The following is a 22822-nucleotide window of genomic DNA, read 5'->3' as shown; positions in this document are numbered from 1 at the left end:
GACAAAGGGGAACTCCTCGGGGCAATTCAAAGAACCTCACGCAAATATGCAACATGTAGGATAGACTAGTGGAAAAAAGGAAAAAAATATGCCGCATACACCCAAAATGCATAGAAACAGCCCAGCTTTTTTTTTTTTTTTTTTTTTTTTTTCAATTTCCTCCAATTTCTCTGAGTCGCCTCTTTTTGCGCCTCTCCGTCTCGTGTTCACGTCTTTCCTTTGTTTCTCCTTCTTGTTGGCTGTTTGGGGAGGAGGGGCCTTAGGCATGTCGCTGCATACTTGTATGCATGACCATTATTGATGAGCAAAAAAAAAATGGGCGCGCAAGCATCAACGGTTTCGGTTTCACGAAAAAAAAAAAAGTCCAACGATCTTCGACCGGGGGTTGTTCCTGGGCCAGTTTGAGAGCCGCAATTGACATACAAATATGTCTGGCCATCAACAATCACCATAAAACCGTAAAACTCGATGAATGTGCAGTGATAGACTAGCAACATACTATTATAAAATCTAATCCCCTATGGCGGTATGTACAAAAAAAAGTAATCAGGCCTCGCTTTCGCTTGTTTGACCCCCCCACGTCCTTGTCTCTCTCACAAAAGGACGGTCGCGACAACGGCGCGATGATCTGACGGCCATGGTCTTAGCATCTTCTCATTCTTTTCTCCTGATCGACAAGGCTCCTCGCCCATCCTAATCGCCATTTCCTTGAGCGCGATCGGACTCGACTCCCGGTTCAGTCCAAAAATGTAATCGATCCGATCACAGTGATCCCTCACGTCCGCCTCGGACTTTAACACTGTCCATGTGAAACCAGGTCGTTCAATAACCTGGCTATCGATCTGGTCCTTCTCCCTCGCATCCTTGACGCCGCTGTTTGGAAACTGCACGCTACTGCCAAGAGTAACGGGACTCGGAGGCAAGGTACAGCCCGAGCCCATCTGATAGGGTCGATAGGCCCTCCACAGATCCACAAGTCCTGCCTTGTACGCCCGCTCCGTTATCGGCCACTTGACCGTCATAGGGTGCAGCCCAGCCAAGACCGACAAAGCTGTCCAGTCTAGATGACTCGGCTCATTGAAATCGCCTGTCAAAAAGATAGGTACATCCTTTTCCTGTTCTGCAACTTGTTTGATCTCGTCCAGAATGATGTCCATTTCCTTGCCGCGGGTATCAATACATGACTGAATCGCCTCCTCAGCTGTCTCTAGGTCCGGCTCACCTTCGTATGGGATCTTGAGCAGCTGGAAGGGCTGATATGGGAAATAATACAGATGACAGTTGAACAAATACATGAACCGCGTGTTGGACGTCATGTGGATGCTACCACTGCTCTCACGGCGACCGCTGCTCGTAAAAGATGAGATGGACGCGGATGACATTGACGATCGACGTGATCGCTCCACGGGCGGGTATTGATCTTCAGGAAGCTCAAAATATGGGGACTCAATCTCGGGATGACGATGGTTGTTGAGCTGGATTTTGACTCCGAATCCTTTCTCAGTCGCGCTGACAATCGGGAACTTTGACACTACGCCCCATGGGTTTCGACGTCCTGTGCTGAATGAACGTAATTTCTGATCGCTGTAGTACCATCCTGGGAGATACTGCATCAGCTCTGGAAGCATATATCTTCTACAGCCCGATGGCTCAACCACCGTAGAGCACTCTACAGAAAGGAAGCAAACGACAAACACCATGAGTACGGCGTACTTGTGTATATTAGATCTCACTTGACAATCAAACATGCGAACTTTTATACCTTGCAGGCCGACAACATCAGCTCCAGAGGCGAGAATGGCCTTGGCTGTTTGTTCAAGAGGCTGACCTCCTGACAGTCCACCGTTCCAGATATTAAAGGTCATGATCCTCAATTCAATGCCTGCTGCCTGTCGATCACGTGGCAAAAGTCGGGGCAGAGTAATAGGGACTGACTCGTCCTCGTCATCCTTGAGCAGTGGGAACTTTGCATGGAAGCCCAGAGCATTGTTGGCGCCCTTGATGTCATTCGAATACTTTTCTGCCGTATCCTTGTAAATCCTCTTCCATTCGAGCGCGATTCGAGCCATGACTTGCCTGTACTGCAGTGGTTGCGACGGCTCAAACTATCAGATCATATCACAAAATGAACGCCGTTTATTATTAGAGGCACGTTGAAGAGACTTGCAATAACAATCAATATTGTCCATCCAACAGATTTGGAACAGCGTACCTGCTCGGTTGGCCATCCTGCAAGATTGCCAAATCTCAAATCCTCCTTGCCATCGACGTGTCCATATTGGCTGTGAAAGAACGACGGATCTCCCTTGGCCGGCGGTAATGTGTTCAACAGGCCTTCCAGTTCCTCTGGCTCCACAAATGTGGTCAATTGACTCATAAACTCCTTATGCCTCTCTGGGGCTCCGTAATCCGCGTCGTTGAAATATGAAAGGATGACCTTGGGTGTAAAGTACGTCGCAATAAACGGAACACACGAGTGCAGATCCGTGATGATCACGTCAAAGGCCTCCAGGAACGGTAACAAAGATGCATGCTCAGCCTGTGCCACTGTGAAATTGGCCAAGACGAATTTTACATTCTCGCGCTCCCTTTGATCTACGTCTGATTCGTCCTCGATGTTATGCCCATCCAGCTGTAAAAAGCTTGGGTGCATCTTCCAGATAAATCTCCAGCGGCCAGTCTGCTCCAGTCTGTGTAAGAGTTGGATCAGGGGCTTCTGTGCGAGTATTGAGGTACTGCCATAGGATGGTGCCACCAACACTGCGTTAGTGGAGTTAGAGGCCGATCCCGTTCTGTTGGACGCGTAGAGTAATCGTACGTCCTGCGCTGTGTACGGCAACCTAGTGATTGATGGTGAAATGAACACGAGTTTTTTTTTTTAAGTTTACAAATGAAACAAGGGTCTATTTTCCTCCTCCAATAATCAACAAGCAGCGCAATAAACGAGAAAGAAACGCTTAAGCATGAACCGTAAGCATGACAGGTAGACTAGCAAGCAACAACAACTTACGTCTTGTTGAAGTAACGCGTAAAGTACAACGGCACCTTATGCTCGACACCGGAACAGAATGCACATCCATACATACAATGTCCTATAACATTCACAGCCCGGACTCTCTCTGGTAAGGCGTCCTTGACTGCATCCAGGATCTTTTTCTGTGTCAGGTTAAAGACCCCATGGTCCGGATTCATCGATCCCGTCAACAAAAATACGACCTGGTGCTGCTTCTTGGGCTCGAACACATGCTTACTGACGTTCATGGTACTTCCCACGCTCGCTAAACTATGGATGCTTCCATTGCTTTCTCTTCTGCTTAGGGAGTTGATACTGTTGTTGTTGTTGGTGGTGGTGGCATAGGTGGCATATGTGGTATTGCTTCCATCAATGCCGCTCCTGTCGAACCTATCAAGTCGATGGTCTAAATTCTTGATCGCATACATGATGTTCCTTAGCGAGAACGACATGACCTTGACCCAGCCGTCGGGATACTGCCGCCGGTAATAGTCAGTGATTGTGTCCTTGGCAGCATTCCAGTCGTACACAAAGACAACGCCTCCATATCGGTCCAAGAACGGCGCACAGAACTCGACCTGGGAGAGGTCATAGTGGCATGGCCTATGGAAATAAAGGGGGCAGACAGGGCAAGGAGGTGGAGGCAGGTGGCCAGGAAGAGGAGGCCGGAAGAGAGGGCAGGTTTCGAAGGAGCAGAAATGAATAAGTGCTTTGGGTCACACCCACGGACCATCGTCATGCATAAGTAATAAGCCGGGAGGGGTGAGATTTTTTTTTTTCCCTCACACACCCCAATGACCATGAGGAATGAGAATGACATTCAGCTTCTTTTTTTTTTTTTTCTTGTTCATTCCGGTCAATGTCCGTCGCTTCAATTTCATTTCTATATCCATTGTTGTATGAAAGAGAACAAAAGGGGGAGATGGTTGGATCACTCACAGGAATATCTTGACTTTATGATTGATTTGTCCACCAGCAGCGGCCACCGCGGATGGAGCAACAGGGGCGGATGAGGCTGTGTGTGGAGGCATGTTGACGCGTTGGAGGGAACGGCGGCGGCGGCAGTCGTGGAGAGAGCAGTGGGGGTCTAGAGGGGAGGAAGAAGAAAGGGAAGCACGACTGCGACTGCGACTGCGGGCGAGGAGGGAGCAATTGTGGACGACACAGCGACTGAGGGGAATCGCGTGGGTATTTATACCCATTCACGGACGGGGGGGGGGAATGTGGGGGAGGAGGAAGCACCATCACCTGCCTGTCCCAGGTCCTTTTTTGGCAGTGGAGAGGGTCTAGCGACTACAGGGCCGCACGGCGTGGCAGTGAATGGACCTCCGAGAGATGGCCAGCCCAGCTCCATCTTGCGCCTCTCATTGTCAGCTGCGGTAGAATAGAGCCTCTTCGCTTATTTATTCAAGATCTCAATAATAATAATAAACTATTGTACAGCACATGGTGTCTTTTGTTGATACATCGCCTAGGATAGACAGCTGTTTATGACAACAATACTCGCTCGCCTCTCCGGAATACATCCCTATTATTCTGCTGCCCCATCTGGCGAATCCGCCGTCGTCATCAAGTCCTGCTCCCGGTTATCCGTCCCTGTCCCCGTCTCCGTCCCTGTCCCCGCCTCCGTCCCAGTTCCAGTCCCAGTCTCAGTCTCAGTCTCAGTCCCAGTCCCAGCCCCGGCCCCAGCCCCAGTCCCAGCTCGTTCAAACAAAGTGCTCATGCTCCTCTGGTTCCTGTTCTGCGCCTTGTTAAATGGATTCGCAATCGGTTCCAGCCTCACCTCGCGCGGAATGTAGAGCTGTCGGATCACCATGTGCATCAGATACGCCAGCCTCGGAAACCGAAACTGTCTCCGGTACTTTTCCTGGACTGGATCCATTTCGTTGCTTCTAGCGTACCTCAATCGATTCGTTAATGACTGCACAGCCTCTCCAAGGGCGCTATTCCTCAAGACGCCCAGTGTCGTACGACCGCCGGATGACGCTTTAGAGGGCCGTGCACCCATAGGCCGGTATTGTCGCGAACTTCCATCGCCGCCACCAATCGTCGTGATCTTTGTGAGCTTCGGGAACAAGAGAATGTCGCCTGGCTGTTGGTCACTGAGGTTGCTGCGGCTGTGAGGAGGTCGTTTTGGGCCCGTTTCCAGTTCCAAGTCGCTGCCACCTGCGAGATCGCTATCGAGCGAGTCTCGTACATGATTTTGACGCAAAGACCTACGGTAGTGCCCATGCGAACTGTCGCTGCTGTAGGCGCGACCGGGTTGAAGTGGCAAGGACAGAGCCTGAAACAATGACAGGGCCTCGTTTGAGGTGCTGCTCTCATGGACAGCTGGCGCTAGATCTGATGATGCTGACAAGCGACGGTTCTCCTTGACCTTCTGCCCCTGTTCATGCTCCTCATGTCCATGCGCGTCTTTACCGTCCACACTAAACCTCGCCATAGGGTGTATCCTGTCATATTCCTCATCTGGATTGCGCGGTCTCCACTCAGGGGATAGATTGGGAAATGAATAGGTATAATCCGTCCTCCTAAAGTCCTCGCGCTGCAGATCCATCGTTGATCGTGTCCTGGTCGAGGATGATGACTCCACCTGTGTTCCTTCATTCTCTGGAGTCACTCTCGGTATCACTGCGGGTGCAAACCGTATGACGCTGTTCCTGTTGCTGCTGCACGAAGGTGTCATCTGGCTTCGTGCCGGTGCCGCTGTGGTCGGGATCGACCCCACATTCGACAATGGGTAGCTCGTCTGGAAGTCTAAGGGCATAGCTAGATCGTCGTACTGCAGCGACCATGAGTAGGGCGGAGCCTTCGTCAGCTGGTCAAATTTGGCTTCCTTACCGATTCGGTTCAAGACTTGGCACTTTTCAATAAACCGCTCCTCAAAGTCTCGACCCTCGTGTGGCATCGCAAGGCTGTAAAAAAACTCGATATAGTATTTCCAGACCATGTATTTCTTCCAATGCCGACGCGTCTGCACCACGGCTGGATCGAACATGAAGACGAGGAAGAAGAGAAACCCCTGGACACTGGTCGCCACGTTGGCCGCATGGTTCAACGAATTGCTATAGTCCGTAGAATTCACCAACGTCAAATCGACAATGACCTGAATACATCCACACACCGAGATTGAGATGGGATATAACGATTGCCGAAGAATTGCCACCAAAAACAATCGATCCTGCATGCGTGGGAGACCAGACGCGGTTCTTGTAGATAATTTTGGTGGCCAAGATGTGTTGGTTGAACCACTCTGAGCCAGCCCAGCCTCTCCCTCGGCTCGCGCTAGATCTACGCTGGGTCGAGCAGCCACGATGCCCTCACTACGGAGTGTTGGCGAGTCCAACCCAAGCGAAACCATAGTGGTGAAGAGTCCTGGACCTACGACCGGATGACCATCCATGGACCCGGCCTGATTCTCATTCTCATGAGTCTGTTCCTGTTCCCCTGCCGATTCCTGGTGTTCAGTATGATGGCTTCCTGCGGATCCCCGCTGCCTGCTCCCTGAGGAGAATACAGATGCGGACCTGTTTTGGATATTTTGGCGTATTGTTCGTAGTCTCTCCATGGCCGAGGTCGACTGTGTTGGCGGTGATTCGACGGTGACATACTCGAGTGTTTGGTTGGCGACCCGCTTCAGATCCGCTTGCGAGTGCATGACGGCGAGCGCAATCTTTAACATGACAAATAGAGTCGATGCAAAGAGGATCGCCAAGAAGAGGATCATCCACGCATAGTAGCAGAGCCATGCCCAAAGTGACCTGATCCTGCAATCAACCTGGACCAGCGTGGGTGTGAACCAGCAATAGCGTCCGCATTCATTGAAATCAAAGTGTCCTGCTGCGGCCGGCGTTGTTGCGAGGGTAAAGGCGATTATGGGGCAAATAGCGATGTATTTCGAAGGGAACGACCGTCGCTCCGTAAACAGGAATACACCACAGAGCCGGAAGGTGCTGACGATGACTAAGGTAGAAGTCAATAGCTGGAAAAAAACCTGGAGGACATCCCAGAAGGCGACGGACAAACAAACAGCGCCAGATGTGACATCATTTGTTGAGCAACAGAAGAGTGAGTTTCGACCGTCTTTTTTTTTTTTTTTTTTTTTTTTTTTTTTTTTAGCAGAGCAGAGCAGAGCAGAGCAGAGCAGAGCAAATCAAAAGAAAAAAAAATGGTCTGGTTACATACATAGCACCAGGCGGAGAATGTGCACGGCAGACGGGTGGTTGTCGAAGCGAGGTCTATTTCGAGAGCCAAGTATCGGTTGCTCAGTTTCTCGTAGCGAATTAGTCGCACATGGTTCAAATACAATGTCTGCTCCAGCTTCAAGCTACCTGTGATGACATTGGCGAGAGAGAATCCAAAGTTGGATATGGCTGTGAATAAAGTGATGGTCATGCGCTTCCGCTGTGCTGGTACCCGCTGCGCTACTCGAGGGACCTGGAGGATGATCAACAGGGACCCAATAAGGCTTAACCAGTTGACAATGATAACAATCGACAGCCTGGGCCGTGTCATGTCGTCTCCAGCACTGTGTGGATAGATGGAATGGAAGCTGGACCCATGGGTCGACTCTATTGGGGAGATAAAGGCCAGGTGTGCGAGCGAAGAAGATGGCGGTGTAGAAAACGCAGTTGCTAGGGTGTCTGCGACGAACCCATGGGTATTTGAAGCAGGCGAGGAGTCTTTTGCGACCGAAGGGATCCCCTGTCTTGCAAAGAGTGGTCTATGGACGAGGGACGAAGGGACCCTTCGCTGTAGCATTGCGTGCGTGCAGATGTCTGCTGTACGAGGAGGAGGGAGCTCAAAGGACGAGGATTCGGGTGTCGGGGGGATGAAGAGGAGGAAGGAGGTGTTGTGGGTGGCGAAGAAGGTTTTATGGACTATGCACGGATATGGAGATATGGAGACGGAGTTTGTATGAGCAAGACGGACGCACAAGCCAAGCAGTCCAGATCGACAAGGGCGAATGCAGCGAATGCAGCGAATGCAGCGAATGCAGCGGTGGATACGGTGGATACGGATGGACAAGAAGAAAGAGTGGAGGAGGGTACATCAGCCCAGGACTCGGATGGACAGGCAAGAAAGCTGCCTCACTGAAACAGAGCCCTGTCCCGCCACCTCAAAGGTTCTCTTTTTTCTTTTTTTATTACCATTACAATGGACTCTGCTTCAAACAGGATCGTGCTCTCCTGACAATCTGGGTCTTGGTCCTGATCTTGACCAGCATGAGAGGGGCATCGACAACATCTTATCCTCATATGCGCTCCAGCTCAAAGACCATCACCTTGAACCCTATCGTGATCTCCCTTCTCTGCAGCAGCCTCAAACACGATCTCGCGAACGGTGCATCTAACTGTCTCTGCAGCAACTTGCGCTCCCCCGTAACAAACACAGCCCGGCCATTCTTCTTCAGTAACCGGATCGCCTCCTTCACAAGTCGTGGATACAGTTTGCAGTTGTACATGTGTGAACTCTCGCGCTGGCCCCATGGTAGATCTATTTCCACATGAACAATCGAGTAGAAAGTGTACAGATGGTTAGACAATGAAAAGACAAGTATACAACGGAGTACCAATATACGAAAATTAAATTTATATTCAATGTTACCGCTAACAATGAGGTCCACTGTGCCTGGTCGCCAGCAAACTGCCCTCGCGTCGCCCATCAGTAAACTGGGGTAGCCATGATGTTGCGGAGCCCTTGAAGAAGATCTGCTGGATAATTGCGACCGTAATTGATCCAACTTTTCCTTCATGCCCCTTGAGTTCTCGATCGCCTTGTCGACATTGTGTGGCACAATCTCCGATCCAACAAATAAACAATTGGGGTAATGTGTAGCCCCCACGATGGGGATCGTACCGACGCCTGAGCACAGATCCATGACAACATCTCCGGGCTCTGGACCGGCCAATGCCAGGAGTGTGTATGCGATTTCCATCCTTAGGGCTGTACGACCATCCATGGGCCGAAACCGGTACGGACATGTTGAAAGGGCGAGGGGTAGTGTCATTCCAACCTGCATCCTTTTGAACTGCTGCTTCTCCGCTTGCTGTTTCTGCTCAGGCAGCAGGTGTGTATCCGACGGATCTGCTTTGTAATGGATCTCTTCCAGGTCGTCCTGAATCCATCTGCCCATGACCTCGGCATCAAACTCTTTCAGATCAACCCTCCATTTTGGAAACAGCTTCCCTGTCACATCCCCAAGTCCTGCTGCAAGATCCTGGGACCGAACGCCCTTGTGTTGTACATTCCCTCGATCGAATGACCCTCTGAAACGAATCGCTGCGTTGGCAGTGTTGGCTGGACAAAGACGTCTCGCGAGAGATGCCGATGTGCTTTTAAGAACGGATAACGCATCCTGCCACCGCAATCCCAGATCACCAGTTCCATTCTCATTCAACGGCCCTGGAGTTGTATGTTCCTTCTCTCCTTCCTTCGACTGCTGATCTTGAAAGCCATTAGCTGCATATTCCAAGAGTCGGTGTGGCATGTCAAAGATCTGTCGAGGAATGTCAATTTCTCCCATGGAAACATAGGCGGCAAAGATACAGAGTGGTGGATATTGCACAAGATCTGCAATCGCTTGAATTATCGTCTGATTCTCCAATCCAGCAATATCGTTTTTAAACTGAAGGAGGTCCATGGTCACGTAGCCGGATCCAATTATGTAGCTGATTTTGGTGGCAACCTTGACTAGCATTGCCGGTAGCTTGCGCACTGCAACATCTTCGAGACCTGCTGGTACAGACAAAAACAGACTGATAGGTGGATGGAATTCCTGTTCCTGTGACAGATCGGCTACGGGTGTAACACCGTTTGCTCCTTCCTGGTGTTCATAGCGATGTGTTGGCTGTTGTTCCATTGGCCAATGAATGATCTTTTTTTTTTTTTTTTTTTTTTTTTAAGCCAGGAACTTTATTGTAGTCTAGGCGGTGAATAATACTGAAAAGCCACGTATGACATGTAATTGGGGTCTATGTTAGGAATGAATGATCTTTGGAAGTCCAGATGGAAAGAAACCGAGAGTATGGCTGTGCGACCGTTGGATGTTTCTTATTAAGGGTCTTTCATGGTCCTGAATAATTTGAACTTCCGCCACGCGTAACAGTGTATTTGTGCGGTCGACAGACAGACAGACAGACAAACAGACAAACAGGCAGACAAGCAGACAAGCAGACAAACAGACAAGCAGACAAACAGACAAACAGACAAACAGACAAACAGACAAACAGACAAGCAGACAAACAGACAAACAGACAAACAGACAAACAGACAAACAGACAGACAGACTTGTAGGCAGCGTTGTGTTGGTTTGATGCTCCTGCTTCTTTCTTTCGCCGAAAGTCCGTTTTCTGGTGCTTCCGGTGTGGCAGTGCCAACACTCTGAGTGTCTGCCGCAGACTATGGAACGCTCGATCATACAATAGCGCACTTGCCAAACAAACACAAGCAAATGACATTCCCCCCCCCCCCCCCCACCTCATGGTTGGAATTAGATAGGACTGGCTGGCTGCAACAACAACCAACTGTGGAGGCAATGGACTTGGTGAGAACAGGGGAAGGGCGATGGCGGTGCTTCTTACATGCCATAAAAAAAGATAATTTATGAGAGCCCCAGTCTCTTTCTTCTGGAATACGCCTACAGGTTGTTTACAAACGCTAGATTGGATCCATCCCATGTCCATCTACCGCTAAATACAAAGGAGGAGAGCACTTTTCACTCTTTAAGAACACCGCTGTCCCGCTTTCCCACTCTCTCTTTTCTCTTTTTCCCTCTTTTCTCCTCTTCCTTCTCTCCTTCCTCTTTCTTCTCTCCTTCCTCTTCCTTCTCTCCTTCCTCTTCCTTCTCCCCCTTTCTACTCCTCCTCCCTGCCTTCCATTCTTCCTCAAGAGACACTGCCACCAACACATCTGCGGCACCATGTCCTGCTACTACACCGACTGCATCGACTTTTACACAGACTTCTCAACATGCACCAACTACTCCATGTAACCAAGCCCGCTTCTACTCCTCCTTATCCCTGTTCAGGGCAGCCCATCCTATCTGCTCACTCCAATCTCCTCGCCTTAACGCCTCCTGTTCTCCGTCTTCTGCACCCATAGGAATGCGACAACTGCATCGCTGCCCTGTCTGTGCAAAGCTGCAGTCATCGCTGACTACAGTACGTTCCTTTCTCATCCATCTACCAGTCATACCAAGGGAGCGCCGCTGCGGCTTCTGCTGCTTTCAGGAACCGCACGCACGTTTTACTTTAATTCATTTTAACTTGACACACTTTATATTTTCCTCCGCCAATTAGCTAAATGCTACCCATGCATGGTCAGCATCAGCGGCACTACCAGCACCCCTTCCGTTCAGGCCTACACCAACGCCTGCAATGGCAAATCTACAGGTACCGTACCGTATTCACATACAATCAATCACCGAGTCTTCTCGTCTTGTTTGTACCCCTACGTGCACAACCAACTAATCAGAAAACACAAACGCTCTCTCTCCCTCTGTTCTCTTCCTTGCGCTCGGGTCTGGACTCTTTTGCCTTGGAAATCGAACCAAGCAGGCAACCCGTACGACCCCATCTTGCCAACCATGTACTCGACCTCCGGATTCAACTTTCAACCCACCGGATCCAATACCCCCAACAACCCGAACAACAGCACCAACAACAGCAGCAGCACCAAGAGCAACACCGGTCTCTACATCGGTATCGGCTGCGGTGCCGTCGCCCTCGTTGCCATCGTCGCCGCCCTCCTCTTCGTCTTCCGTAGCAGGCGTAACAAGAGACAGGACGCAAAGCTCAGCGCTGCCGCCGCTGCCGGTGGTGTCCAACCCTCACACCAACCTCCACCCATGCAACCGATTCCCGTCCAGAACCACTTCGTCCAACCTGGACAGCAGCAGCAGCAGCAGCCTGTATTTGGACAACAGCAGCCTGTATTTGGACAACAGCAGCCTGTATATGGACAACAACAGCACCACCAGCAGCCTGTCTATGGACAACAGCAACAGCAGTACCAACAACCTGTCTATGGACAGCAGCAGCAGCAGCAGCAATACCCTCAACAATTCGTCTCCCCACAGCCCCCAACCTCCGGATACTATGTCCCTACCTCCGGATATGCCGACCCTGCTCAGCAGCAGCAACAACTCTACCCCTCCGTGGTAACACCCCCCACCCAGACCCAGCCCACCCCTTCTCCAACCTTCGTCCCTGCGCCCGTTCCCACTGCAGATCCCTATCAACAGTACCAATATCAACAACAACATCAGCAGCAGCAGCAGCAGCAACAACAACAGGGCGGCATTGCGACTGCTGGAGGATACGCCCAGGAGCCTGTCGCCACCACTGGGGACTACCATGCCCCACCGCCCATGCCCATGCCTGGCCAATCTCACCCTTACTCTAGTCCGCCCCCCGCTGCTGCAGCTCCTTCGCCCGTGACCACTGTGATGTCCGACTCTCTCGCCAACAACACGACCGTCTACGAAGGATCCCCAGCTGCCACCACCGCGAACGTGAATGTTTCCAAGCCCCAGGTCTCACAGCATGGTCCCCAGTACTATGCTAAGGAGGATAGCATCGCCCAGCCCGCTCGACCCAGCAACCCACAGTACATAACCTCCGACAATACCTACCATCAATAAGTCTACTCCATCATCATCAAGAACGCGACTTTATATATATATATATTCCTTTCTTCACTTTTGTGGGTGCGGACAACAAGAGTTTTATGCACAAAAATATACATACATACATACAGCAGCATCTTCTAAAACAATGGTATTCATAAGTAATAAAAAAAGGATATGCGGGGCAAGAGAGCAAAACAACCATGCGCGCTCCACAGTTTATTTTGTCGATTAGACTACATGTGGAACCTCCAGATCAAGGACTCTTACACAACCAAGCACCCTTGCTGTTTCGGCTATTGCTCCAACAAGCTGCTGCTGCTGCTGCTGTTGCTGCTGCTGTCACTGCTGGACCCCACGCTGTAGATCTTCCCATTTCAGCTGCTCCTCCCACTCCTGCTCTTCGAGTATCTGCCTCTGCTGCTGTTGCTCCTGAAGCATCCTCAACGTCGCCTGCAACTGACGGACCTCACCCTCTGCCTGCTTGCGTTGCTGCTCCCTCATCTCCAAACATGCTTTCTCCTGTTTCCGCACTCTCTGCAGCTCCCGTTCCAACTCCTCTTGCTTCTCCTCATACGCCCGGATCTCCTCTTCCGCCTGCTCCTGCAACTCTTGCCTCTCCCGAACCCTCGTCCTCGTTCGGTCAAGTGTCCGCTGTAGTGTCTCCTGATCGCTCTCCAGTCGCGTCTGCTCCTCTATATCCGCGAGCAGTTTCATCTTCAACATCGACAGCGCCAATCGTGAATCTGAACTCAGTCGCACAACTCCTGATGCTGACACCGCTGGTGGTAGCGATGGACCTGAACGGCCGCTGCCACCGCCACCGCCATGATCACGACGATCCCTGGAACGTGTTGGGACATCGCGCGTCAAGCCCAGTGCCTTATCCAGCACACTGTCCGTCTCCTTGTCCCGTTTTGGTCGACTCACTCGCTCTTCCAACCATTGCGTTTCTCTCCTGAACCTCTTCAAGTCCGCATTCGATGCCGCCATCTCTGATAGGAACGCCAAATCCGACCCAGGAACAAAATGCCAGCTCGGATGAGCATGTCCATGGTAATCCGCCGCAGAAAGTCGGGATGCGGTCGAATTGCGCCGCAGCACCGAGGGTGAGGTTGACGATCGTCGTCTCTGTCCGTGTCCCTGTCCGAGGCTCGATCTCCTGTCATGAACACCACCGCGGTCACCGTTGTCTGGCGTTGAACTCGAGGTGGGCGCCGGAGACGAGTACGAGTTCATTTTGACATCCGGCACCGTCTGTGGTCCGTCCACATCCATGTCGCTCATCCCCTCGGACGAATCACGAATCTCCTCGGCCTCCGCTGGAAAATTTACACGATGAGACTCTGATGACACCTTCCGTCCCCTCTCCTCGACCTCTGGCATTCCTGTCGTCGTGTCCAGGTTTGAGTCAACTGCATCTACGACGGAAGGCTCCAAAATGCCCTGTATGTGCTCGGTCATGTCTTTCAGTGCAGGTTCCTCGGCGGGACTCGTGAGAACCACTGACTCCTTGACTCCAGCCTTGTCCGCCATCGACTCCACAGGTGCCGTTTCTGCTGATGCTATCTTTGTCGGTGCTGACTCCACCAGCGTCGCCTTTGCCGGTGCGATCTCCGATGATACAATCTCCGTTGGGGTAGTGTCTGACAAAATAGGCTCCATTGACATGGATCCAGCTGGTACACTCTCCGTTAGCAAAACTTCCGCGCGCGCAGCTTCGGTTGGTCCATCCATAGCCAAAGTCTTCTTCGCATGCTCAGGCTCGATAAAGACGATGCCCAGTAAAGCATCCAAAACCTTGGAATCCAGCAAATCCTTCGCTACATCGATATCCAGTCTCGTCTCTAATAGCTGATCCGACATCGCCACCGAATCCGAAAGCGTTGCCCCGTTCTCAGTCTTCAAAGCGGCCGTAGAAGTGCTTTCAGGTTCAGTTGACCGATCATCAGACACCAATGCGTTCTCAAAATTGTCCGAGTCGAATGCAGATTCCATCGACAGCGAGTGGTAATCCTGACTCGCGCTACCTACCTGTAGTCCACCAAGGACATTCGCTGCCTCTTTCCGATCCAGGTCCACGCCTACGGCCTCTTCCAGCACTGGTGCATCCTCGATCATAGCAACCAAAGTCGACAAATCCCCCCTATCCGCCTTCTCCATTTCCCTGTCATCCATAAGCTGCTCCAGCTGCGCTTTATTCATGTACTGATCCTCGGCCTCTTCAGTCCCGACTTGGTTCATCACCAAATCCTGAGACAACCCTGTTGAAGAGAGTGTTGATTCTGGGACATCCAGCGACATATCAGCTTGCATTCCAGCAGTGTCAGACTCGTCATCCTCCATCGCATTGTCATCTGAGGTCCGCGCCTCCGCTTCGCTGCCACTCGCCATACTCGCGTCCGAATCCCATGGACGGCTCTCAGTCGCTGCGTTCGTATCGATCCTACTTTGGTCAGACGACTCTTGATCCATCGCCGCACTACCACCTGTACCCTGCTCCGATGATACCGCAACACTGTCCTGTGACGAGCCCTGAGCTACTATATCATCAGAATCCGTATGAACCAAAAGGGGCTGGATCGTCTGGAGCAGCATCGTCGTCAACGGATCCGTAGGTGCAGCGGTATCATCAGACAGACTCAAACTTGATGGCTCTTGTGTTGGCAATTCCACCGTGGTTGAATCCGCAGATGGTTCCTCTGGCTTGTGATGCTCCGGTCCAATGGACGGAATCGCATAAACAATCGTCTCGGACTCCGTCTCTCCTCTTTGAGACGGTAAATCGCGTACTTTTGCCATATCTTTGATCATCATCATCAACCTATCCTCTGGCCCAACACTCTTCGTCTTGATCTGCTCGATCTTCTCGCCAAATTCACCATGATTTGCCATGGGAGCTGCATCCACCAAGGCTAATGAGGCCGTAGCCTGGTCTCCTGATCGTACATCGCCACCGTTTCTTGTGATGTTGTTACTGCTGTCACCAGTCTCTAAACTCGATACTCTTGCGACTGCTGCTGATACCGTTGGTGCTGGCGATATCGCAGACGGTGCTGTAATGTTGACACTACCATCCTGCATCCCTCCATCTTCTCCGTCTTTCTTTCCTTCACCATCGTCGACATTAGATACGGCAGCGGTCATCTGTGTTGTCGGGGGTATAATCGCGGAAGCGATCGTGCATCGGTTCTTATTTGGCGGCGACTGCTGTGGTGTGATTAGTACCAAAGACTCAGCGTCTGCTATGGTCGTCAATGTGGCTTCTTCGGTATCCTGCACTATGGCCTCCGCCTTTACTTCCGTTACATCTGCAGGGACTGCAGGTGCTGAAGGAGGTGTTGATGTTGCTGGTGGAGATGGCGGTGGAGGTAGCATTGTCCATGCTGGGGGTTGTGGTGGTAAAGATGGGTGTGTCGATGGAAGAGTATGTGGAGGCCAGACTGGTTTCGAAAATGGGTCGTCTTGTGAAGGTATCGTTGGCGGTAGATCACTTCTCGACTGCAACGTGCTCCTGTCTTCGATTTTACCGCCTGGTACAGATTCCTATCATTCATAAGATAAGAGAACAACGCATAAGTAGAAGACCTGGACATGACAGAGATTGATCTTAAAGGTCAAATGAAACTCACGTCTTGTGCATTTACCCGCCGGGCTTGGGTCTTATGCTCTTGATGTTCGCTCGCTAACATAAGATGATGCTGCATCTCGATAAAGTCAGGGCTAAGGCTCCTCCGCCTCTTTTGATCGTCGCGGTCATAGGGTGATGCACTGTGACCCTGGTGGTCCGCATAGCCATCGCCAGATTCAGATCCATAACCATATCCGTAACCGTATCCGTGCCCTTGAGCAAGACCATGATCGTGACCATGACCCCGTCCAGGCGAGAACTGGGGTGTGCCCGATCCCTCTCTCAGCGAACGCATGTCCGGTGTCGGTGACCTGAAACTGTTGTCGCCGCTGTTGTGGTTGCTGTGTCCCATGGAAGTGCGCCGCCCCAAAGGCACGAAATTACTGCTGTGCTTCCCGCTGCCGTTGCCATTACTGCTGCTTACGGGAAGCTGATTCTTTCGCGACTCGAACGCCGATTGGTCTATTGAGTTGGTCCTCTCCCTGCTGTTGTTGTTGTTGTTGTTTTTATTACCTCCACCATTCCTGTCACCGCGATGATGGACATTATTGTTGCTGCCATGGTTCTTATGTTGTTGATGCTGGTGTTGATGCTGATGCTGATGCTGTTGTTGTTGTGGTCGATTAAAACCCGGTTTCCACGAAGATGACGACGGAGGCAGGATTTGAACCTGCGGCGGAAGCGCTTTCCGCTGGTGCTGCTGTTGTTGCTGGTACGACGACGAGGAGTTGTAAGGAGAAGACGGGTGGTTCGAGGACGGACTTCTTGGCCGGCGCATGTCGCCCTTATCACTGCTGCCGTCCGGACTAAACGTTCGCATCTATGTTTTCGTATAGTTGTCATGAGGTGTGAAGCGTGGAACAAGAGACAAAGTTGGGTAACTAAAAAAGAACACACTAACACACTCAAAATGATACGCCCCTGCATCCACACACAATTCATCCAATAAAAAAAATCATATAACAACAAGGCGCAACATTTTGCTCCTACATACCCGCTTTTGTCTAGACTGGTCAGGGTCATCATAACTTGGCCGTCTTGGCAGCTGCTGAATCGGTCGACGATGCTGGGGGTCGTTCGAAGGATGATGACTCTTGCTATGATTATTATTACCATTAATATTATTGCTGTTGCTGCTGTTGCTGTTGTTATTGTTGTTATTGTTGTTGTTGTTGCGATGCCTGAAGTTGTTGCTGTTACTACTATGGTGATGGTTCCTGTTGTTGCCGGTATTGTGATGATGCTGAGTACCTCCATTCCCATTATGATTCCCAAAACTATTCTGACTTGGACGTCCTACAGACTCGTGATGATGTCTCGAGTGATTGTTGCCATGGCCGCTACTATTCCTGCCACGACCGGGATCGCCCCCAGAGCGGCCTCCACTACTGCCGCCGCGACGACCTCTTCCACGGCGGAAGGATGGATCACGATCATGAACTTCGCCATCTTCGAGTTCACCGTCTTCATGGTCATCATAACGAGGCATGGTGTTGTTATAGAGTGCAGGGTGTTGATGAGTAGGAATGTTGGGGATATTGGTTGGTTTGAGGGAAAGGCTGGAGAGAAGGCACGACTACGGAAAAAAAAATCGTAGGACGAAGTTCCCCTAGGGAACGTGTTCGACGTCTCACGTCTCACGTGGGGACACCATAGAAAGAGAACCTCTTTTATTTGAATAATAGCTACCTGTGCCTATACGTACTACTCCAAGGAATGGTTCAACCACTCGGAATAATCTATCAGCGACGACAGGACATTGGGCTCGTTCTGAATGATGGAGCTGAAGGGATCCGAGCTCATATTGATCATGGAGTTTAACGGGTCCGTCAAACTGGCCATAGGAACATGCTGAGGCATCTGCTGTTGTTGGTGCTGAGTGACCGGTGACGACGGCTGCAGTCCCTGTGTCAACTGGAACTGCTGTTGACCTGGGGATGATAGACCACCTTGTTGTTGTGATGGTTGTGTATATGAATTATGTCGCTGTAGTGGACGATGATGTATAGACTTTTGCTGCTGTTGCGGCTGCTGTTGAGGATGTACTGGGTATGCTTGTTGATGTTGTTCTTGGTGCTGATGGATATGTTGTACCTGGGTATGATCAAAGTGAATTTGACCCAGAGGCACATGGGGATTAAACAAACCAACTTGCTGCTGGTGTTGTTGCTGCTGTTTCTGTTGCTGTGGATGTTGGCACTGCTGCTGATATTGTTGCTGTGATTGCTGATGCTGATACTGATGCTGTTGTTGATGTTGCTGTATCTGCTGTAAGCTGTGGTCCAAGGCTGTTGGATACATCTGAGATGCATCCACATGAGCCATAGTACACCCGCCAACAGCAGCGCAGGGCACCTGTGCACAAGGCGGCGGAGAAGGCGACGGCGCTGATCCCATCGACTCGGTCATGGGCGAAGCAATCGATGCGCTCGACGTTCCAGGAGGCGTCAACGGAGCAAGATAATAACTCGATGCGGAGCATGAGCTAATGCCCATCACCGATGCTGCACCTGCAGAAATCGACGCCGTTGCTGATGCTGGGCCGATGGAGTCTACAGATGCAGTGATGGTGCCGATAGTGGTAGAGCTGTTCGGGTTCTGAATCAACATGCTGGACGAGACCCTGGATGTGGCGCTAGGCTGCGTCCGTAGACCGAAGCCCTTGTCGCGCAATGCCTGACGCGTTATCGGGAACATTTCCTTAAACAGCTCCATCATGGGCTTGACCTGCTGTTCGTCCTTGGGGCGCAAAAATGGCACATTCTTTACATGCTAAGGTAAAAACAATGGTCAAATGTTAGTTGAATAAACCGAAACTTAGCCACACCAATACAGGAAGCACCTTTGTGAGACAAATTCTTACCGTTGAACCACTTGTACTTTCGAGTTCTGTCAAGGGCTCATCTTCGTTTGCGTGGACCAGCCGACCTGCTTTCTTGATGAGATAATAACTCTTTTGCATGTTCAAGCACGCGGGCGTACGGATTCTGGGGTTCTCGCTAAGCGTGTTCTCCTGCTGATAACAAAGCGCCATCCAAAGGAGAGCGCCTGCCATATGGTAAAACGTTGGTCGGGTCGTGGGGTATTGCCATAGCCGTTCGCACGTCAATGTAATTTTATTGGCGAACTGAGCCAGCGTCAACCGAGACAGCGGCGACGGTGCCTTTGAGAACACATGTTGGGGTTGATGAAGCAACAGCTTAACTGGAAAATATTGTTGGCACGTTAATGAATATATCCTTAACAAGATGCGGACCAAAAAAAAAAAAAAAAAAAAAAACATGCATGCATGCATACGGAGCGAGAGCACTTACGTCCAAGGTAGTTCAGCTCGAGCATGCCACCCATCGCATGGCGCCACCACCAATCCCCTCCTGCGTGAAAAAACTGCGTTGAACCCACAGGCTCATATCCAGTCGTGGTATCGCCATCAGTTGCCTGACCCCAGTCCGGTTTGAATATTGCCGGAATGGCGTTGGACCATGTTTCCAGATGCTGGTCGATCTCAAGCAAGCGCTGTTCCAGAAGTTGAACATCGTGCATGCTGGCCTCATGGTCATAATCTGTGCCATCCTCTGCTTCGAACGGGTGATAGTGCAATTGAATAATGGCCCCACATAGGTAGGCTGCCTGGATCGATTGTTGAAAGTAGAGTACAGTTCTTTGATCATTAACGTCTCCGAATCGAAACTCCCGTGGAAGCGATAATGTCTCGCACAGCGAGAGATGTAATGTCTAAGACGGAAATAATGGGCGCTTGTGAGTGTAAATAATCAAGGATCCGTCCCTTCAAGGTAACAAGAGCCATGGACCCTGGTACACGATAAACATACCACGTATTGTGTCAAAATGGCGGCAGTCCACTTTTCCGCGATCCAAACAAACCACCAGCAACGGCGAGCCAGCTCGCGTTCCAGCGTGCCCCACATCTTGATCCTACTGTCTGTGCATCCGTCGCCGCTGGGATGATCCATCAAGTGCCAACCTCCTGCGATCATAATTCGAAGGGCGAGAGCGGCGCAAGCCTGGGCTTCGCGCTGACGGCCCACAGAAGCATCCCATGTAGAAATCATGATCAGTCCCTGCACCACCGTCAATGGGTCTCCCATCCCTCCTGAGCGATCAGGTGATTGTACAAGCGGCAGTTGCGTCCTGAGATATCCCTTGGCGAGGGCTGCAAAATACTCTCCAATAGACCAGATCATATCCCTTGTTGCGCGCACATGGGGCTCTCCGTTTGCAAAACTGGGATAAATAGGGTTAGGCAGTGGTGGGTCCTGCTCCGCCCATAGGCGTTCAACATCCGCGTCGTCGATGCATCTCGCTGCAGCCGCGCACATGGCGGCGATAATGAGCGGATGCGGAGGTGCGCAGTACTCCTGTGCTGCCAGCTGAGTCAGGAACGTCGGTGCATCCAGGATGGGTTGGCTGGGTAAACATTGGGCGAGATAGAGCTGAATAAGATGCGATTGGAGTACTGGAGAAAGCGCACGCGATTGCAGGATTTCGAGCTGTGGTGGAGGCGCTTGTGGCGCTTGGTGCATATCTGGGAATACAAAAAGCCGAGAGAGTTTCTGGCTCAGGCTATTGATTTTCTCGGAGGTCTCAATCACAGATGAGGGCAGCTGTATTGGCTCGGTTGACTGAGGCGGACGATGTCGAAGGCTGGCGGAGCTGCCGACGACGCTCGAGCTACCAGTACCACCCAGAATTGCGGGTGATAATTGTCCAGGTGTGACAGATCGGGCAGACTTTGAGGAAGCTTGTGGATTGTGCACTCGGCACGGGCCTATTGTCGATTGTCCCCTGCGTTTGAATGCTCCTGTTGGCGATGATGTTGATGATTGTGCAGTTGAGAGTGCTAGGGAAGCCGCTGCTGATGAATCTGAAGGATCATTGGATGTGGCGCCATCCTGTCCTTGAGCTGGAGAAGCGGGAGATGATCCCTGCGTATTGGAGGGATCCTGACCAGCAGGATCGGTCGTTGTTGGTGGGGGCCCCGGACAGGTGCACTTTTTGGCGGTCGAGGTCTGCTTCCTGCGCCTGCTCATTTTTGATTTTTGCCAGGGGAAGGTCGAGGCATCCTGGAGGGGTGCGGTCTGGTCCTTGAGTAGCTCGATGGGTGGGATTTCTAATGCCTCTGGTTTGGCGCCTGTTGTGGTAAGGAACTCTTGCCAGGGTTCCTTCTTGGCGGGCGTGGGCGCCTTGACGAGTTCGACATATGTGCATTCAAGTTCGAGACGAGCACACCTTGAACAGCAGGGCTGTCCGTCACATTTGGAGCGCTGTTTACGACAGGGGAGACAAGCATCTCTGATCTTGAGGACAGAAGTAGGGGGTAAGGCGATGCCGAGGGTCGGGGGAGCGGGATCAGCCATGGTCGTCAAGAGGGATCAGAAAGATCAGGGGAAGGGGAGGGGAGTGAGTTGAGATGATGTCGACGTGGTGCTGCTTGAGATGCTGTTTCTACTGAAGTAAGGTGTGAATGTAGACTGTGGTCTGGGGTTCAAAGAGACTGTTCTGACAGTAGAAGTGCGCCCTGTTCCCCAAGAGGCATTCAGTCGGTCGGCGAAAAAGGAAATAATAATATGAAGGAACGTAGGGAAGAGGCTGGAAGGATCGGCTGTGTGGATGTGGAGAATGGGGGAGATTCGAATGAAGGGAAGGGGACGGGGAGGAGGCGAGTGGAGTGAAGGTGTGATGGAGCGAAGAAGGTGAGTGTTTGGACTGCAGTCGACCCGAGGATGGGTCAAATAGAAAAGGACGGAAGCCTTATGCTTAAAGGGTTATGCCGCAACAGATAACATCCGCAAAGCGCAGTTCGCAGCAATGGGAGCACCAAAGGGCCACTACACGGATCATGCCATACAGCCTCCACTAGCAAACCAGCCTACTGAGCATATTGGGAGATGAATAGGCTCATCCATCAACTCAGCCTACTCTCTTTTCCGTGTCTTATGTACCTTTTTGCTTTTTCTTTTCTCCGCCAACGGAGACGATGCAACTCAATTTTATCAACTGAACTATCCACCTGTCGCTCCACGATCGACATTGACAATCGGCAAATCGACATCGATATCAGAATACCAAGGTAAAACTACTCTATTGACACGCTTGCTAATAACCCCCCCCCTTTCCCCTCCTCTCCCCTTGGCAGGGGTAATGAAGCGAGGCCTGGACCCGCATGCAGGTTGCAGGGCATGTACAGGCTATGAATTACAGTTTTGTTTTTCATTGAATAAAGGATACTCAGATCTCGTTTTACCACTTGAGCCTCGTACCCACTTCCGTTCCACCGGATAACATATGCCGGGTCAGATCGTCCATCGCTGTGTGCAATGCATTACATTGCAGTGCAACATCATCTGGATCTGACCCATTTGTCATTCATGAAGTAAAACACGCGTCCATCATGAGCCTTACGCAAAGAACCTTCAAGATTCCAAAAGAGCAGATGGCGTTTTTATCTTCTGCATTGGCTGGTCGAATCTTCTTTTCTCCGGCTTACATTTCATAAGCTGGAGCTTCTACTTTTTTTTTTTCTTTTTTC

At 51.1% G+C, this 22822-nt stretch overlaps 6 protein-coding genes across 6 annotated transcripts; 1 reads left to right on the top strand and 5 right to left on the bottom strand.

The window, feature by feature from the left end:
* Positions 1–375: 375 nt before the first annotated feature.
* Positions 376–3317, bottom strand: BC939DRAFT_224342 (Endonuclease/exonuclease/phosphatase). Its single transcript, XM_051550808.1, has 5 exons — positions 3252–3317; positions 3011–3150; positions 2213–2840; positions 1763–2105; positions 376–1669 (listed from the first exon to the last, which is right to left on the bottom strand). The coding sequence occupies exons 2-5, from the start codon at positions 3082–3084 to the stop codon at positions 594–596; spliced, it is 2121 nt and encodes a 706-aa protein (XP_051416741.1). The 5' UTR covers positions 3085–3150; positions 3252–3317; the 3' UTR covers positions 376–593.
* A 1067-nt stretch (positions 3318–4384) lies between these two features.
* BC939DRAFT_438031 (uncharacterized protein) lies at positions 4385–7895 on the bottom strand. Its single transcript, XM_051553787.1, has 3 exons — positions 7345–7895; positions 7199–7251; positions 4385–7007 (listed from the first exon to the last, which is right to left on the bottom strand). The coding sequence occupies exons 1-3, from the start codon at positions 7772–7774 to the stop codon at positions 4545–4547; spliced, it is 2946 nt and encodes a 981-aa protein (XP_051416740.1). The 5' UTR covers positions 7775–7895; the 3' UTR covers positions 4385–4544.
* Positions 7896–8025: 130 nt separating this feature from the next.
* Positions 8026–9915, bottom strand: BC939DRAFT_438028 (S-adenosyl-L-methionine-dependent methyltransferase). The gene is made up of 2 exons (XM_051553786.1): positions 8621–9915; positions 8026–8509 (listed from the first exon to the last, which is right to left on the bottom strand). Exons 1-2 carry the CDS (start codon positions 9873–9875, stop codon positions 8268–8270), a joined length of 1497 nt encoding a protein of 498 aa, XP_051416739.1. The 5' UTR covers positions 9876–9915; the 3' UTR covers positions 8026–8267.
* Positions 9916–10794: 879 nt separating this feature from the next.
* Positions 10795–12290, top strand: BC939DRAFT_438026 (uncharacterized protein). The gene is made up of 4 exons (XM_051553785.1): positions 10795–11002; positions 11117–11175; positions 11314–11406; positions 11572–12290. Exons 2-4 carry the CDS (start codon positions 11119–11121, stop codon positions 12175–12177), a joined length of 756 nt encoding a protein of 251 aa, XP_051416738.1. The 5' UTR covers positions 10795–11002; positions 11117–11118; the 3' UTR covers positions 12178–12290.
* A 517-nt stretch (positions 12291–12807) lies between these two features.
* On the bottom strand, positions 12808–16233 carry BC939DRAFT_224192 (uncharacterized protein). Its single transcript, XM_051550807.1, has one exon. It carries the CDS (start codon positions 16017–16019, stop codon positions 12984–12986), a length of 3036 nt encoding a protein of 1011 aa, XP_051416737.1. The 5' UTR covers positions 16020–16233; the 3' UTR covers positions 12808–12983.
* A 1694-nt stretch (positions 16234–17927) lies between these two features.
* Positions 17928–21776, bottom strand: BC939DRAFT_224169 (uncharacterized protein). Its single transcript, XM_051550805.1, has 4 exons — positions 20106–21776; positions 19587–20007; positions 19136–19476; positions 17928–19044 (listed from the first exon to the last, which is right to left on the bottom strand). Exons 1-4 carry the CDS (start codon positions 21648–21650, stop codon positions 17977–17979), a joined length of 3375 nt encoding a protein of 1124 aa, XP_051416736.1. The 5' UTR covers positions 21651–21776; the 3' UTR covers positions 17928–17976.
* Between the last annotated feature and the right edge of the window lie 1046 nt (positions 21777–22822).

The sequence above is a fragment of the Gamsiella multidivaricata genome (genome assembly GCF_025024155.1).
Source record: "Gamsiella multidivaricata strain RSA 2152 chromosome Unknown BC939scaffold_5, whole genome shotgun sequence".
NCBI classification, from domain to species: domain Eukaryota; kingdom Fungi; phylum Mortierellomycota; class Mortierellomycetes; order Mortierellales; family Mortierellaceae; genus Gamsiella; species Gamsiella multidivaricata.
This window is presented reverse-complemented; position numbering and strand designations above follow the sequence as displayed.